This window comes from Branchiostoma lanceolatum, chromosome 5, assembly GCF_035083965.1.
Source record: "Branchiostoma lanceolatum isolate klBraLanc5 chromosome 5, klBraLanc5.hap2, whole genome shotgun sequence".
Lineage (NCBI taxonomy): Eukaryota > Metazoa > Chordata > Leptocardii > Amphioxiformes > Branchiostomatidae > Branchiostoma > Branchiostoma lanceolatum.
In genome coordinates, this window is record NC_089726.1 from 9861403 (window position 1) to 9878708 (window position 17306).

The following is a 17306-nucleotide window of genomic DNA, read 5'->3' on the forward strand; positions in this document are numbered from 1 at the left end:
ATTGAAGACACACACCTCGCTGACTCTGGGATGATCTTGAAGTTGAAAATGACGTTATCATAATATATAAGAAAATATCAATGTATTAAAGACTTTAACTAATGTAACCTCCAGATCGCGTATTGTAGTAATTTCATGAAAATACTGCGTTCCTCGTGACAGAATTTAGCATGATTAACTTTCTACAGAAGTTACGAGAAAACATCGGCCGGTTATGCACGGAGGCAAAGTCGTGGTACTGTAAATGCAGAAATGTTCGCGGTTGTTTTATGTTCGCGGTTTTCGCGGTAAGCTCTTCGCCGCGAAGTTAAAACCACCGCGAACATTTTTGACGGCAGTGCTTCTGTAGCGCTACTATTATTTCAAACGCGAACTTAAAATCACCGCGAAAACACCATTTTCTCCCTGCCACGAAATTGATAGCCTGGAATCCAGACCTATTATAGCTCCCGAGTTTCTCTCCGCAAATAGACTCGGGAGCTATTATAGGTCTGGATTCCAGGCTACGAAATTAAAACCACGCGAACTTGTATCGCGCATGTTGGAGAGAAAGGGTCGACTTCCTGTGTGACACATGACTACAAGGAAGGACCCTTTAGCTTAGATTAGTATCCACAATGGCCAGGCCTTCCTACGAGGGTACGGATCGTAGAATGCGGCAAAAAAGAAATAATTGGCCAGGAGAGGTCAGTTGGTAGCCAACCCAAACAGCAAATTATTCTCCCTATTATCTATATTAGCCAGCGTAGTCAGTCTGGTAGAGACTACCTTTAGACAAAGTATCATACTAGTATTTCAATTCCTTACTTCATGAGGCGGACGTTATATTTATCGGAGGAAAAATATCCTTTTGTTACCGGCATACTATAGTATTCGCAAGAAGGATCATTCCATGTAGAATCTTTTAGAGTATATCTTGATTGTTTACACGAACCATGGTCGGAGAACAAAATACTAGTACTAGTAAATTCCCCTTGCATCACACATGACATGTGAAAGAATGCTGGAAACAGATTTTACAGGTCCTGTATATACACTTTTCTAGGCCCAGATGTATCTCCAGCACAGCCGCTGAGGGCACCTAATAAGTCTCCCGAGGCCTCTTTGTTAGAGAGATTAGGCTCCAAATACACCTGCTACCTCCAGAGCACGACTTTACGTCTCCAAGGGACTGCTACTGTTATTATGTAACGGCTATACCGTTTGCCCTTCACGTTTTCCGTCTCACACGGCTCGTCCCTCTCATAACTTTCTGACCTCCCCCCCCCTCCTTTCCACTAGACGGCGATTTCATACATTTGAAAATAACATAAGATACAAAAGTATGACTTAAAAGACAAGAAAGCACACAAACCGTAAAAATCTTTATCTATGAATTCGTTCAGCGTCATATCAAATCTTCGCTCAGCGGTCGCAGCCTTTAATGTAATTACAACATCTACATATTACTAGGAATGCGCTTCTGTCTATATATGTTGTTTCATAGGTAATGATATTGCATTTGGTATTTTCTCTTGCGTCACTTTTGACAAAGTAGGACCATCGATTGATATGACTTTGTAAGAGAGTGCCTTTACAATATCAATATATATCATTAGAATATGTGTATAGAGGGTTATGGCCATCCGTGAAACACTCACGCCAAGATGATGATGACTATGTAGCTTGAACGAGATGTTGTTGCCCGTCCGAAGCATTGCTATTCGTCAGAGAATTAGATCTAGAGCTGACAATTATTACATGAGAGACTAGGGAACATAAAGAAATTTTTAAAAAAAGAAATATTGAGGGCTTTGAGGCACATATGCATGGTTTTGAAATACTATAGTACCAACACACTACCACCAGTGGGAGTTACAACAGTACAACAGTACATTAGCCCATGTAATACGTGGCATAATCGTCTTATGTCATTAGAAAGATTATCTTCACTCCGCGGAACAAATGCCAATCCGGTGATGTAAGCCATATGTCGCCTATAAGTCTACTAACGTTATCATTAGTTATTCCAATTTGAGTGGTTTCATGCTCATACCAAGGAGGTTTAAAATTTCTTGCTCATACTGACTTGTCCTACTGTACAGTGTGTAACAGTTGCAGCTCAATAGTGTGTACTGATACTGTTCTTTATTTGGATTCTTCATTCTATTCCGCTCAGACATATTAACCATGTTCCTCGTACGTCCCAGTCTACCTAGCCCTCGAGGCAAACTAGCCTGGAATCCAAATGCGGAGAGGAGACTCGGGAGCTAATTTGGATTCCAGGCTGGAGCTTGGCAAACTGCATGTCACAGTGAAGTCATACTGCTTGCAATACAGAAAGCGGTCTGTTGAGGTCGCTGTTGTAGCGATGACGTCAACAGGTTTCAAGCAAGGTGACACCAAAATGTAACAAAACGATACCACATCTTTTTAGATATATCATTAATTGCATAAGTGTTTTATATCTAAAAAAATACAAACATATATATGTATTATCATGAAATAAATTAAAGGTTTAAAAGACGCTACAATAAATGGACACATAACAATAAATTTTATTCTTTGCGCTCTTGTGTCGTCATTGGGGATTCCCCTGACTTGGAAATCCCCACGAAAATGTTCACTATTTTAGTTTCTCGGTGGAAATTGTCGCATACATTCTTGATTCCGCCTCCAAGGATAGCGTTGTGATGTTGAGCTCTCCCACTGTGATCTACAGAATTCCGAGACATTGAGTATATACTAACGTTTTACTTGTAGTAGCAAAGAAACAACGAATAGTTTTAGCTCATAGTGTTTCCGACAGTTTCACTTCCGCGTTAAATTCTTGCCATAGGAAAAGTTGTTTTGTGGCACCAATATTTGATTTCTAGGTGAATACAACATCGAAAGATTCTGTCGGTCAAACAAGGTAGGTAAAGATGTACTCTTATCTTCATATATGTGCTTATAACAACCTTAATTCGTTGGTTGATTTTGGACTTTGAGTCATGGGGAGGGGGGCATGGGCATATGGTATGAAAGTATGACGCAGATCACTGTGACTATGACTAAGTATTTGTTCATGATAATTCAATATAAAGAGCACTTAGATTAATATTCACTTTTGATTTCTATGACTTTAGATAGTCTATGTTTAAAACTTTGAATATAAACTAAACTCGCAATATATCTAAAGGGAATCAAAATTCAGTAAGGGGCATTTCTCTGACAGGTCATGCTATATCGATTTGGGAATTTCCTACGATGTGTTTCACAGCCATTAGAGGAAAAGCATTTTGAGAAGTGAAACGGAACAAAACTGAGATAGGTTTTAGGAATAGAATTACTTTCCTGCTCTTAAAACTCAAGTTCTGATCCTGAGATGTTGAAGTACAGCCGCAACTTTTCTTCGTTTTAAAAGTTTGTAACTTAAATACTGCTACGATTTTGATGTTGGTGTTGTACATGGATATGGGTTATAATCTGTAAAAGATAACATTAGCCCATATATTATTTCGTAACTTGCTATTCATTACATCATGAGTTTCTAAACTGATGTTGTACGAAAACGATACTCAGAATATTGCCTGATGTACATTTTGTATATACAGTCAAAGCTACCCTAGACCACACACGGCACAAAATCGGGTCCATCTGAACAGATGGTCACAGTATAGACAGGATTCTTGATATAGTTGTGTCAATGGAAAAAATTATCAAAGTGACCATCAAAAAGTGTTCACATTGGCCAGCTGCAGGTGGTACTTATATAGACATCAAAAAGTGTTCACATTGGCCAGCTGCAGGTGGTACTTATATAGACTAAGAGGTACTTGTACTTGTACAGGTTTGACTGTACCTGATTATGTTTCTACTACAGCACCATGTCGGGAACACCCTCACCCAAAGGGTCACTCGCCTCATCCCATGGCCAGAGGTCCGCGGGAAGTGGACAGTCGTCCTCATCAGACTTCGAGATCCTCTCCAGACCGCCGTCCTATCAGAACGGTTCCCCGACACCCAACGGAGACATTCCCTCAGAGTTCTCCATGAACGCAGGGGAGATGCAGTCTTACATGACAGAGCTGCTCAAGGATAACAACAGTCTCAGAGGTGGGTGGGAGAGTATGTGTTTGATATACATGTATAAGCTTGTAATGCTGTTACTGGTGTATTGAAATAGATATAGGGACGGTTAACTGTCTTTGACATGTGTAGTCATCTATTGTCTAGATATACATGAAGCCAACACTAGTATTTGAGTAGTTACAATAATGTCAATTACTGTCCTTGTCAGATGTACATCTAGGTACCAAGGTACAACTACCCTTCTACCATGAACTTGCAAATGTAAACACACTTTATTATATATTGAAAAGCTAGGGACAAATCCACCACACACACACATGCATATAAACCATAGTACACACATACACAGTCTTTTAGTTAAAGAATAATTGGACAAGATGTTCCCACAGATACAATCCGACAGAACAATGAAGACATGCGGCAGAAGATCAAGGACCTGGAGGTGTGGAAGGAGAAACAGAAGCAGAATCAGACCCTGATCGTTGAGAAGTTCACAGAGGCCAGGGAGAAGGTCCTTTCCTTGAGAAAGGAGAACTCCAGACTGAAGGCAGATGTTAGTATGTTACAGAAGACAGGAGCAGGTGAAGGAAAGGTCACACAGGGACAGGTGAGTGGTCTGAAGAATTGGATATTGAAGTCTCACACAACTAAACTGTTTTTACCTGCCAATGTTTTGGAAGTCCTTCTTGCCATGATCATGAGGAGGTAGCAAATATTTTAATATTTTGATTATTAGATTGTTAAAGAACTTTGATATCCATTGATTACCAACCTGATGAAAATATATAATTTTTTTATTATGGATCTGAACAATTTTTTCAGCTATGAGGGGGATAGAAATAGCTGTCAATGTTAGGGTACACTTGATCATGAATAGGGGGCATTGGTACTAAAATCTGCAGCAAGCATGCACCCGTACTACGTGGCTTGATGATTAAAGGCATTTCTGTCTACTTTCATTCCAGGGAGATGCCAGTCTGTCAGAAGTTGTATCCAAGTTGAAAGAGGAGAACAACCAACTTGCGACAGAGAAGGAGAAGCTGAACAAGACAATACAGATGCTGACAGGCGAGATTGGGAAGATGCAGATTAAGCTGGAAGAGAAACAGTCAGAGCAGGAGGTATGGAGTATTCTTTGAATACTGTAAATCTTCAAGTTTTGGCATACATACATGTATATCCATTTTTTGCATTTTTGCATCGACCTCTCAACAGCCACACCTTGACTATTAGTACCGTTCTACAGAATTGTTTCAACTGCAAACATAGAATGCATCAAAAGCCTCCTTTCCCCGTCTATCACTAAACTTAGTCCCCATGAAAATAAGTTGAATAGTCTTTGTTTGATGTTATGAAACCATATACATCCAATTTTTTTACTGCCAAGGACACATGAGAGCAATAAGGCAAAGTCAGTCCAGAACATTGACATCTACTGCTCTACCCTCTTCAGGTGGTGATGGTTCAAAGCCCGCCCTCACAGGGTTCTGACACGAGCACAGGCAGTATGCTGGCCCAGCAGGTAGAGGAGTACAGACTGAAGTGTGAGCAGATGTCATCAGAGGTGTGCCACTTCCAGTCCCTCAGCACCAAACTGCAGGAGGATACCAAGGAGATCACTGCGATGAGAGACCAGCTGGCCCAGGAAAACCAGGTCAGAGAGTACTATCAATCGCAGTGGTTTTATTTGTACATTTTTTGCAGTGCCTTTCCATCTCAAAATCATGACACTGCAAATATGTGTTTATGTGCAACAGTCTTGTTTCGACGGAGCACTTAAAACACAGAACGCTTTTCACTCCTACCGCAAAAATAAGTAAGATTACAGTATAACTGTTAAAAAACATTCTTAAGGTTTGAACTACAGTCAAACCTGCCCAAGGCGACCACCCGGCGGACCGAGCAAAAACGGTCGCGATGGACAGGTGGTCGCCATGAAGAGGATTCCACTCACATGTTTCCAGGTCGAGGTTTTCAAATACAGTACGTAAATGATGAAAAAATTATGTGAATTTAGACAGCATGACCCTCACCAGGTTCAATTCTCATTGACAGAAAGATCCTACAAAAATTACATTTTCCGTTATCGATGTAATAATTGTATACCGCTAACGTTACATCGTGTACAAATTTTCGTCATAATTTTGACTGCAAAACGATGGTTGCCTCGATGATCTCGCAGCGCCCTCCCGCATTCACACGTTACATTGAATAGTACACACACACACACACACACACACACACACACATCATCGAAGTTTTAAGGCCTAAGACAGATCCTAGAAAACGCCTGCTGGTCCCAGCCTTTTTTGGGTCGCCGACCGCTGGATGAAAGGGTCAAAAGATTTTCGATCTGACAACTAAAGATGAAAACGGAACGCGTTCACGGTGTGATTTCGTCGCGCCGCGCCGCGAAGCTCTGTGCCACCGCATCGAAGGGTAAGTCAGTGCAGCAGAACGCACAGCGTCCAATAAAGGTTTGTGAGATTCATGGAAATAAAAAGAAAATAAGAATTTTGATTTTCACCAATAACTAGAGTATTCGTAAATGTTCATACACAAAATCATCGTGTTTTACAAAGGTCAGCGGTACGCCAAATCCGGGCCGCCCGAAATCCAAGATGGCGTCGGGACCAAGGAACAACATTTCTCGCCTGATGTTTTGCCCGCCGCAAAGTCATTTTTCGGCGGAATTTAGCAAGATACAGACACATTTTTGTTGAAAATACAAGAAATAGATAGTAATTTCTGTGAAATCTGACTTTTTGACGCCATGCACTACGTATTCGTTTTGAAAGTTGAGTTTAAACGGAACTGAGTTCACATTAAACTATAAGATTACGATGGGCACAACAACATCACAAACATTTGTCTTTACAATGTTTATAGGGGGAACGTTTTATTAAAACACTTCATGGAGGAATCGATGGTATAACATTGCTATTCCATATATTTTTGATCTTATTTTTGTCCTTTAAAGTCTTGAAAACATTTCCGTGAAATCCGACAGCAAAATGATCTGATGTCACCACACGCTTGAAAATTAGGCGACCGCCATGGGCAGGGATTGTGCTCTTAGCGGTCCCAATTCGTGGCGGTCGCGGTCGCGTTGGACGGGTGGTCGCCTTGGGCAGGCAGCTTAATGCTTGTGCCTATGGGGAAAATTTTCGGGACCGAGAAAAAGCGGTCGCCATGGCCAGGTGGTCGCGTTGAAAAGGTGGTCGCCTAGGCAGGTTTGACTGTATACAGTGCTGTTACGGTAGCATAGTGCATAGTGGTCGGTTGATTTGCTTGTAACTAAAAGCAAATCAACTACCGGTACTTATGTTTGAATGCTGTCTCAACCTAAACCAACACCGTCAGCCTGGTAATCTTTTCTATTCCCAGACAAAAGCAACATACTACTGAAAATATACAAGTCACATGTAGTACATCAGCATTATTTTACAATCTTCAGATGTCTCTGAGAAATGTTGTTTGCTTGTGTCACAGTTGCAATTTCTATACCGTTCATGTTATAACATGAAACTGTCTGTCCTTTTAGGTTTTGAAGTCCAAACTTGAAGCTGAACTTGAACAGATGAAATCAGAGACGAAGACATTGAAGCAGGCAAACGAGAGACTCCAGCTGGAAAAGGCAGACCTTGTTGCCATGAACAATGAAATGCAGGTAAGAATTTTACCTACTGTACTAGATTTATTAAGAGTACACAAAAACTACACATGCAAAATTTGAACTCCAGGCTTTCATTTCGTTTTGCTGCGACTCTTTCAGATGCTTTGACCAAAGTACAAAATGTAATGCTACCTTAAGAAAAACTGCTGTTAGTTTTTTTTATCATGAGGACACAATATTGTGTGAAAAATTAGGGAAGAATAGAAACATCCCAAACACACTTTTCCATTTGTTGCACCCTTAGGCAAGTCTGCAGCTGTACAAGGCAGGTACCCCTCCGTCCTCCCACACGACCCCCACTGGCTCCTTTGTGAAGGTGGAGGCAGAGGTGAAACAGCCACAACAGGTGCAGGCACTGGTAGCAGAGGCTGCAGAAGGTACTTCTGACTCACTGTTACGTTTGTTATTTGTTGACATGTACACATACTAGTATCAACTACCTGCATGTTGACTTCTTATTAGTATGCAAGTTCCAATGTTGTACACCACAGTCTCTCATTTCTACTAAAATTTGACCTGAAAAAACAAGGTATCTTTATCGTGTAATTTGTTAATGGTATTGCGTGTGAGTAGGCTCCATTCCTTTTTTTTTTCAATGTGGGTTTAGAAGAGAGTGTCCCTTAATTAATCAAAATACAGTTGTAAAAAAGTAAAGGTAAAGGTACCGTAGTCCCATAGTGTTTTTGAGGCTGTAGGGGCATCAGGGGATTCGAACCCAGGGCTCTGGGCCAAACACTGTAACCATTAACTTAAAGCTAACTGTCACTGTCTGTGTTAAATGTTGTATTCTTTTTAACTGAATGAGACAAAGGAGCAGCTGTAAAAAAATTGTACTCTTGTTCAGATGACAGGACAGTGAGTATTGAGGAGAGACTGTCCGTCCACCCTGAGGAGCAGCGTGTCCGCTACGAGGACACCATCGCACAGTTCACCGCCGCCACCAGGCAGATCTCAGAGGCAGAGCATCACAAGAAGAAGACAGAAACCACCGTTCATGACCTGCTTATCCAGCTGCAGGTACATTAGACCTAACTTTATTTCTTGTTGCTCACCTTATGCACATGCAGTACCTAGTGGTACATAGGTTAGCAATTCCTTTCTATTTCAGTAGAAGGGTATATTTTTACAGGGAGGAATGCTTATTAGCCCTTCCCCTCTAACATGCTTGAGGCTACTCCTCAAACACGGGACCCCCATTTTACGTCCCTTCCAAAAGATGGGTGCAGCCGGCCTCAACCAGGATGCTCTTTCCAGGATTGAATCAGGGTCTCCTAGTTACCAACTACATTTAATTGGAACCAGGAACTCAACTGTGAGGCTGCTACCAGTTGAGCTACAGGGACATCCCTCATTAACCTTATTGGCCACCTGGGGTGTAACCTTGTTTCCTATGTAGTTTGTTCTTTGTGATAAGCTGTAAGGTACGTGTAGCACTGAAAATAAATGACACTGTTTTCCCTGGCAGGAGGAGAGAACCCGAGGGCTGGACATATCCGGACAGCTGGAGACGGCCAGGAAGGAGAGGGAGGAGCTGGAGGCCAGGGTGCAGGACCTGGCGGAACAGCTCAGACAGCACAGCGCTAACAAGGACAGCACGGTGGAGCAGATGAAACAGCAGCACCGGACCGAGGTCACTATCATTCTCTCTTATTCTTAGTCACACATCCTCATCTGATCAATTCCACATGTCATTGAGAGTAACTTTGTGAGAAAATAATGTATAAATAGCATTACATGTATGTTGTACCACTGACATGACTCAATCTAATACACATGTATTTACATTAGTTGTGTTTTTCATATTTACACATGAGAGAAATCTCTTGTCCATGTCTTTCTCAAATTGATGCTTACATGTAGCTGTTAAAGGTAGCCATAGGACGGGGACTGCTTAGGCTTTACTGTAAAAGGGGAAATGTTTGTGGTGGTTTTATGTTTGCAATATACATGTATGCAGTGACCTCTTCACCACAAACTTAATAACCACTGCGAAAAATTTAGTTTTGTCTTCTGCCTGCTTACCCTTTTGTTTCAACAACGGACCACCGTTGAACAGGTAATCCATTTTCACCTTAATAGTACGAAATTAAATCCCAGTGAACGATATTTCCCCTATTACAGTACATTATACTGTAAAGTCAAATTGAATCCATTCAGGCTGGTTTGATAACTAGTTTGCACTTCCCCCCTGAACAACAGGTGGAGAACCTGATGCAGCAGCTGGACAGTATGAAGGCGGCCCTGGAGGCGGCGCGCACACCTGGGCAGCAGATACAGGTGGGGGAGGACATCCAGGTGCTGAAGTCACAGGTGCTGTCCCTGGTGGCAGAGCTGAGGGAGACGGAACGAAAGCTGCAGGCAGCTACACAGCATGTGGGCAGCTACAAGGACAGGTGAGCTCTTGACTCTAGTTTACCTCTCAGAATCTTTTATACCATTGATTGTAAGATGAAATACAGAACCTAGCAATGCAGGTTTATTTGGTTTCCCTTGCTTTTTGTGACAAATGTTATACATGTAAAGTTGCTGTCCTGTTGAAGGCATATTTCTCTTTTTGCCAGGTCGTCATTGTAAAATTTTAAAAAAACTGTCATTTCCTTTTGTAGTATGAGATGTTGACAAAAGACTACGCAAAAGATAGAATCACAGAAACAAAGTCCTAACTTTCTTCTCTCTTGCCTTGCCTTATAGGTCGTTGACCCTCGAGCAGAAGCTGAACATGATGCAGGATGAGATGGATGAGCAGCGTCGCCGTGACGATGCTTTGATTGACGGCCTGAGGATGGAGCTGGGCAACATGGAGTCTGCACTAAACATGGAGCGGCAGGCTTCCCACATGGACAAGTGAGTCAGACCCCGATGGAAATAATGTACATGGCAAAGTAGGTCTTCCTTGTCAAACTGAAGGAAACTGTAGGACTTTTCTGTTTTAACAGGATACAAAGGGGGTACATGTACATGCTATAGAATTATACTCTTATTTCATTTGGCTGTTGGTACAGCAAATATTTTTAGGACTCATAGATATTTTTCACAACTAGCTAACATTCACAGAGAGTACAGATGTTCTGTAAGCTGATGCTCCAAGTAAAGTAGAAATGTATGGTATTTTCATAAAGAAGTCTCTTTTCAGACGCACTATGGCGGAGCTGAGGTCCCGCTATGAGATCCTGTTCCAAGACTATGATGAACTGTTGAAGATCAACACAGAGCTGCAGGCCAAGACAACAGAGCTACAAGCCAAGACTGCACAGGTCAGAGTGTTGTCTATATTATGTGACAATTCTACAAAATTCTTATCAGAAACAGGTGTCTGTCTAGATCTGCACTATGAAAGTTACATGTTATGGATAAAATCTTCATATGCCCCAGATGGCTATCATCAATCGTTAATGGAACCTAACAGCTATTCCCTGTTCTATCTCTCCAAGACTACACAGGTCAGAGTTGTTTCCTCTTGTAAAATCCTTACCAGAAACAGGTCTCTGTAGCGATAGGAACTTTCCATGTCATGCAGGAGTAGTTTTACTCCTTTGGATCAAATCCTAATGTGCTTTGAAACACTTGCAGTTAATTGTTCACAATATTTAGTTGCTATCCTCAATTTTATCTCTCCAATGATGATAAATTGTAATCTTTTGCTCTCCTGGCTGTCCTGCAGGCTGCCCCGCCTCATCAGGTGAAGGAGATGAGAGAACAGGTGGACAACCTGACGGCTCAGGTCATCTCTGCAGAGGACGCCCTCCGAGACCGCGAGGAGAAACTCAAACGTCTGACGCAGGACATCAGCCAGATGAGGAAGGACATGGAGGAGGTACCGGTCCTCAAGGCTCAGGTGAGTTAGAACATCACTTTACAAGGAACTCACCTGTACACATGGGCATGGTGTACTTTGTTTTCTTACCAGCAATAAGATTCTCCTGATGTAGCAGAAATGGCAGATATGAAAGAACACTGCTTTTAGCACTAACTATCAATTGTAGTTCAAGTTTTCAGAACTTGCCTTTTGGTCATAGATACTGGTAGCCACCTTCAGGTATGCACAAATCAAAGCCTTGGTGGAGGCCTGATGACAGTCTCATTAAATGCGTGTAGTTGACGACTCCTAGATTCATCAGCCTTTAGCACTCTGTAACACTTCTCATTATCATTGTACTGGTACACAGAGAAGTCAGAGAACAAAAGGTCAAGCATAGAACTTCAAGATACTGAATTTCTACAAATCAAATGGACATTAGGTCTATGTTGCTCTTTTCTGTACTAGATTGATAATTCCATATTTTTCTGTTGTGTCCGCCAGGCTGACGTGTTCAGGCAGGACTTCGAGGCGGAGCGTGAGGCGCGGCAGAAGGCGCACGGCGACATGCAGACCCTGGAGCAGCAGAACCAGGAACTGCAGCTGGAGAACCAGCAGCTCAGGGACGAGATGGAGGTGTACACCAGGTAGAAACAGCTGTTACAACTGAATAAAGAGACTCTTTGTGCACAACCAAGTGTTTTATTCCACCAACATTTTGGTGACCGTTTGTCACCTTCCTCAGAGTAATTCTGACTGGTTCACATTGCACTGCAGGATAGGTGTCGCTGCTTGTAGATGCAGTCCCAAAAGTAAAGTAGTTACATATATACCAGGATAGTTTATGTGGAAGGTGACAGATGGTCAAAACTTTTTGTTTATTGACATACCAACCTGATGAAACTATTCACACCTGTTACATCCATCAGTCATCATTAAATTGGTCTTCCTTTATGGAAGCATGCATAGTACAGTGGTTAGTGATCCTGCCTCTGGACCAAGAAGTAGGGAGTTTGAATCCCGTCTGTGTCGCTCACCCGATGTGCATGCTATGTCTGCCATGACTTATAAAGGACAAATTATATTTGTCTGTAGGAATGCCCTTGGTGAGATGCAGCGTCGCCATGTTGGGGCGCCGCAGATGAACCCCCCCAGCCCCCCTGCCAACGTGCCTCGTGCTAACCTGCCTCCTATGGAGTATGCCGGGAACTATGGGTACCCCAGAGGCTACCCCTACCCCGGTCCACACGAGGACTTTTTCTATGATGGACAGATGGGGAATAACGACCACCTACAGCCTGTGAACATGGCACAGCCCAGGGTACAGAACATTCAACAGGGAGCACTGGTAGGTCTACGGGAAACCGTCTCTTATCAGTTTAAAGTTTAATGTCTTGTTGATTGAAGATGTGACACTCTATTCTTTTTGCACTGTTCATGTCCATATTTTCACCTGTACTATGTATTTGGGACCAATGTTGATGTATTACTTTTTTATGACTAATGGTAAATCAAATGATAGGTAAGTTACAGCCATCACAAATCAACATACAGTAAAAAAAGTCCAAAGTGTCTTTTAGGTGTATAGTCATTGTAAGTTTGTCACTATCTGTAAAAGAATCATTGTTTTTCTAAATACTAAGTTGAAGATCTGTTTCTCTCCAGGGCATCCAAAGACCTGCATCCCCAGACACAGAGGAGAAGAGCTGTCCCAAGTGTAACAACGTGTTCCCAGACCTGGACACACTACAGATCCATGTCATGGAGTGCCTGGACAACTGATGGGGAGGCTAACACATGTACACCCAAGCTGCAAGCAGATGTTTAGTTTTGACTTGTTTTCCATATTTTTGACACCTTCTTCAGTGTTTTAGGTAGTGTGATGACCAGTGGATGAAAAGGCAACACAATCAAAAATTAGCGTAAAATCTACAATTAATATACCCCTGAATAGCAATAGCCAGAGTAGAAACTTAGTTGTGCAAGTACATAATATACAATGTACGACTTAAATGTACAAGCTCCCCCACCCAGGTGGAAGCGAGTCCAACCCCCAGATGATGAGGAACAGAAGATTTTAAACCAGATAGTGAGTGAGTGAGTGTGTGATTGTACTTTGTGTTAGTGTTATCAAATGATTTTGTGTGAAGTGTACATGAATCTTGCCCAAGAGACTTGCCTTCTTAAGTGATAATCCTTATTCAATCCACTAAGATTTAGCTGAAGGTATTTGGATGTTTTAATGATTTTGTAGATAATGCGTCACATTGATTATTTCAACTCAAAGCTAATGTTCCAAGCCATTTTTTCAACTGGGTGCATATGTACTTTTGTGCACCCAAACTTTAAGTTGTGCACCTAATTTTTTACTATGAGTGCACCGGTGCACCTAGATACTTGTATAGTAGTTATGTACATAAGGGTACAATTGTACACTAGTGCACCGCATATTCTTGAAATTCAAGCGTCAGAAAAATAATTCAAGATTTGTTGTACATTCAATAATACTTGTGTAGAATTTTGAAGTTAGCTATAAAATTTCAGATTCAAGTATACTGTTTATCTTATTTTATGCCGCTATTTCCAAAAATAAATTTCAGTCCATGAAAGGTAAATCCAAAGTTATGCCAGAACACAGAGGAAAGAAGAATGAATGCATTTAAATGATAAATGATGTCAATACTAACCAGATATGTGTGTGCAGATTTTTAGTTATTATTTCAATTACTGTGCTTGCTTTACAAGATGCCTCACTTGGAAACTTGCCTGATATTTCAGAACGTATGGTTTATTATATGAAGCTAAAATGGTGTAAACTATTAAGAATGTATCAGCTTGTGTACATACATAATGTGTGAATGTCATTGTGAGATGAGACACGAGATTAGTCGCATATGGCTAGAAGGCTAAAGTAGAATCTTTACAGGGTGTATATTTCAGAACTGTGTGAAATAAAATGTTAAATGAGACAAAGATTTTTATCCCTTATTTATGACCTTTCCATTGAATCATGAAAAAGAATCAGAAAGACAAGAAATTATTCTATACAACCCAGTTTATCTTACCAAAAAAATCAGAAATAACAATTCATAGTGTTCCAATCTACATCAAACTTATTCAGTCTAACAGAAATGGCCAGAAATACGACTGGCCAGCCTAACTTAACTATTACTAAAGCTATAGAGATTACCTAAGAACTACATTTTGTTACTAATCATATTAAATATCATAGTCATATCTGAACCTGGCTGCTCTAATTGCATCTTTCTTGTTCCTTGGAATCTTGTGAAAGGGAGCCAGATCATTGAAGCATGTGTCCCAGACTGAGTCCACTGCTCTGGCTGCCTCCTCGTCTGTACAGTTTCTCACCACCTTCACCGAGTCCCTCGCTCGCTGCCATACACAGGTCTAATGAAAAGAATGTACTGTCAGTGTGTGATGGTACTTTTTATGACTAGTAGAAGTAGTCCTAATTTCTTCAACCTTTAGCACACTGAAGATACATTTTCTATTGGTTATTGGGTTAGGCAACAGTAGTTAGAAGGTTAAGGTCTCCAGAAAAACGCAGATCAAAAGGAAATGCTTGATCCGTCCAAGATACTATGTCTAAGCTGTATATAACTCCTTTTTTTTAGATCTTAAGTTAGTAAAAGTGTACATGACAAATACAACATGTGGGAAATTTGTGACGTGTATATATTCAAATTTTTATATTCACCTGATGGTGCTTTTTGACCCCTTTGAGCTGAAATCTCCTGAACTCTCCTGAGAAACTACAGTCCCCACTCAAGTTGGCTGCTCGGATCTGAAGTGGGGAAAAAGTAGGTGTCGTTTACATAATCTAATCAAAACTGCCAGACCCAATGTCCTGTAAAAATGAACCATGTATAACCATGTAAGGATAAGAGAAGAGAAATCAGCTCTTTGTAACCAAATTAAAATAGTAAAAGAGGAATAAGGTCTATACAGTGATTAACAGCAAACGTTAGTTTTATCCCTCATCTGCATAAAAGATGTGTTGAAATGTGGGTTGAGCTATGGGCCCTCACCTCGGAGCAGGCGACATGTTGGAGGTTGTTGTACCAGTCCACCCTCCCGCGGCAGTGGTCGAAGGCGTGGATGAGTTCATGGGTCAGCACCCTGTTCATCATGCCCTGGGAACTGATGATGTTCTGGCACAGCACAACCTGATCATGAGATATAATAAGGTGCACTTTTAGTCGGTAAATATAATCAGTGACTTATAAACAAATGTTACCCTTTAATTGCATGTTATTCACCACATTATTTTTAATTAGTTTCTGTGACAGCTAAAGTAAAGGCACATCAGTATTCATGGTTTGGGAGAATCATTCTAATTCTTCCACATGCTTTTTTTTTGGAGAATTCGACATCCTATGTTCCACAGTTGATGAATCTTTACGTGGAGATTTGGAATTAACCCAAATTTACTGCCAAAATTGAGGTCAGCAGCAGTATGTAGGGAGATCAGAAATTGAGCCACTAGACTGGTAAAGTGGTAATGTTTCTTTTTTTACACCATGACAATTTGGATGTACTGTATACTAACCTGATTAGCTTGAGGATCAAATCCCCCTGCCACCTTATAGCCGCAGGGCTCACAGGAGAAGTGTCGGTCCTTGTACATTGAACTGAGAAGAAAACAGCCACAAAACAACACATACATTCATTCAGCCGGGAAAACATCCATGTTTCTGAGCTGCGTTTTGTGTTTTCACTGCATCCAAAGATCTTCTAGATAACTACGCCTAGGATCACCAATCTCTACGATTTATCAATAATTCATTTGAGCGTATTCAAAGCTCACAACACTTCTTGAAAGGGTGACTATGTGCTTACCAACTCTTGACAGGACTGTGGTTGTTAACAATTCTGACTCCCAGAGTGAGCTTTAAGAATTACTTGTGTCAATGCGTTTTGGGATAAGATTGATTGTTTTGATGAGTCCGTTCACTCACCATCCTGATTCTTCCATGGCCTTCAGGAGCAGCTTCACAAACGGATCTGACAAGCACAGGGATGAAAATGTTAGTAAGCAATATTAAACTTTTCGGGGATTTTATGACTGATGGTAAGTCTAATCACTGCGATCACTTAAATCAACATAAAGTAAAAAAATGCAGACTTATTTTGTCTCAAAATATCTGAGTCTTTTAGGTTTATAGGCTAATAACGGGCATCATTATTTTTCTTTATAGCTGATTCTTATGTCTCTTTGCACACGCAGATTAGACCTAGTAAGGGTTTTATTTTTCCTTGATGGTACGTATGACCCGATATCAAGGTTATATCATGTAAACACCACTAGCGCTAGAATCTAAATCATACACAACCATCTATACAGATTTACAAACACTCTGTAATTTTTATTCTGAACTAGTTCAATGCAAATAAAAAGACTTACTACTTTTCATAGCGACCGTGAGTTTGGTCTTACACCTTGGATGGTAAGTGTCGAACAGATTCTCGAACTTCCCGTACGGAGAGGTCATGGTTTCCCGGTACGTTTTCTCCCTCCCTTGGAAGAGATCATAGCCGAGATCCTCACGTCTGGGAGCTCCGTCATCTTTCTGTGGACTGTCCAAAAATTCTGTTTGTACATCCTGAGCTGAAGCGGAGGTTTCGTTGGAATTGAAAGGTTGAGGTTCAGATCCAGCATGGTTTTCACCGGAGTCCGCCATGTTGATGGTGTAATAGGTCAGAGGTTAGCAGGATCACTTGGTGCGATTCTGAAATCAATCGCCAGGAGTCACTGCTAAA

General features: G+C 41.2%; 2 protein-coding genes across 2 annotated transcripts; one reads left to right on the top strand and one right to left on the bottom strand.

Annotated features, from left to right (window-relative positions):
• Positions 1-2552: 2552 nt before the first annotated feature.
• On the top strand, positions 2553-14498 carry LOC136434952 (optineurin-like). Its single transcript, XM_066428083.1, has 16 exons — positions 2553-2893; positions 3845-4077; positions 4443-4660; positions 5019-5174; positions 5507-5707; positions 7598-7723; positions 7974-8106; positions 8574-8746; positions 9195-9359; positions 9929-10122; positions 10421-10573; positions 10863-10983; positions 11391-11564; positions 12030-12172; positions 12621-12873; positions 13191-14498. Exons 2-16 carry the CDS (start codon positions 3849-3851, stop codon positions 13305-13307), a joined length of 2556 nt encoding a protein of 851 aa, XP_066284180.1. The 5' UTR covers positions 2553-2893; positions 3845-3848; the 3' UTR covers positions 13308-14498.
• On the bottom strand, positions 14390-17273 carry LOC136434956 (mitochondrial inner membrane protease ATP23 homolog). The gene is made up of 6 exons (XM_066428090.1): positions 16951-17273; positions 16505-16550; positions 16096-16177; positions 15575-15712; positions 15244-15330; positions 14390-14933 (listed from the first exon to the last, which is right to left on the bottom strand). Exons 1-6 carry the CDS (start codon positions 17225-17227, stop codon positions 14745-14747), a joined length of 819 nt encoding a protein of 272 aa, XP_066284187.1. The 5' UTR covers positions 17228-17273; the 3' UTR covers positions 14390-14744.
• Between the last annotated feature and the right edge of the window lie 33 nt (positions 17274-17306).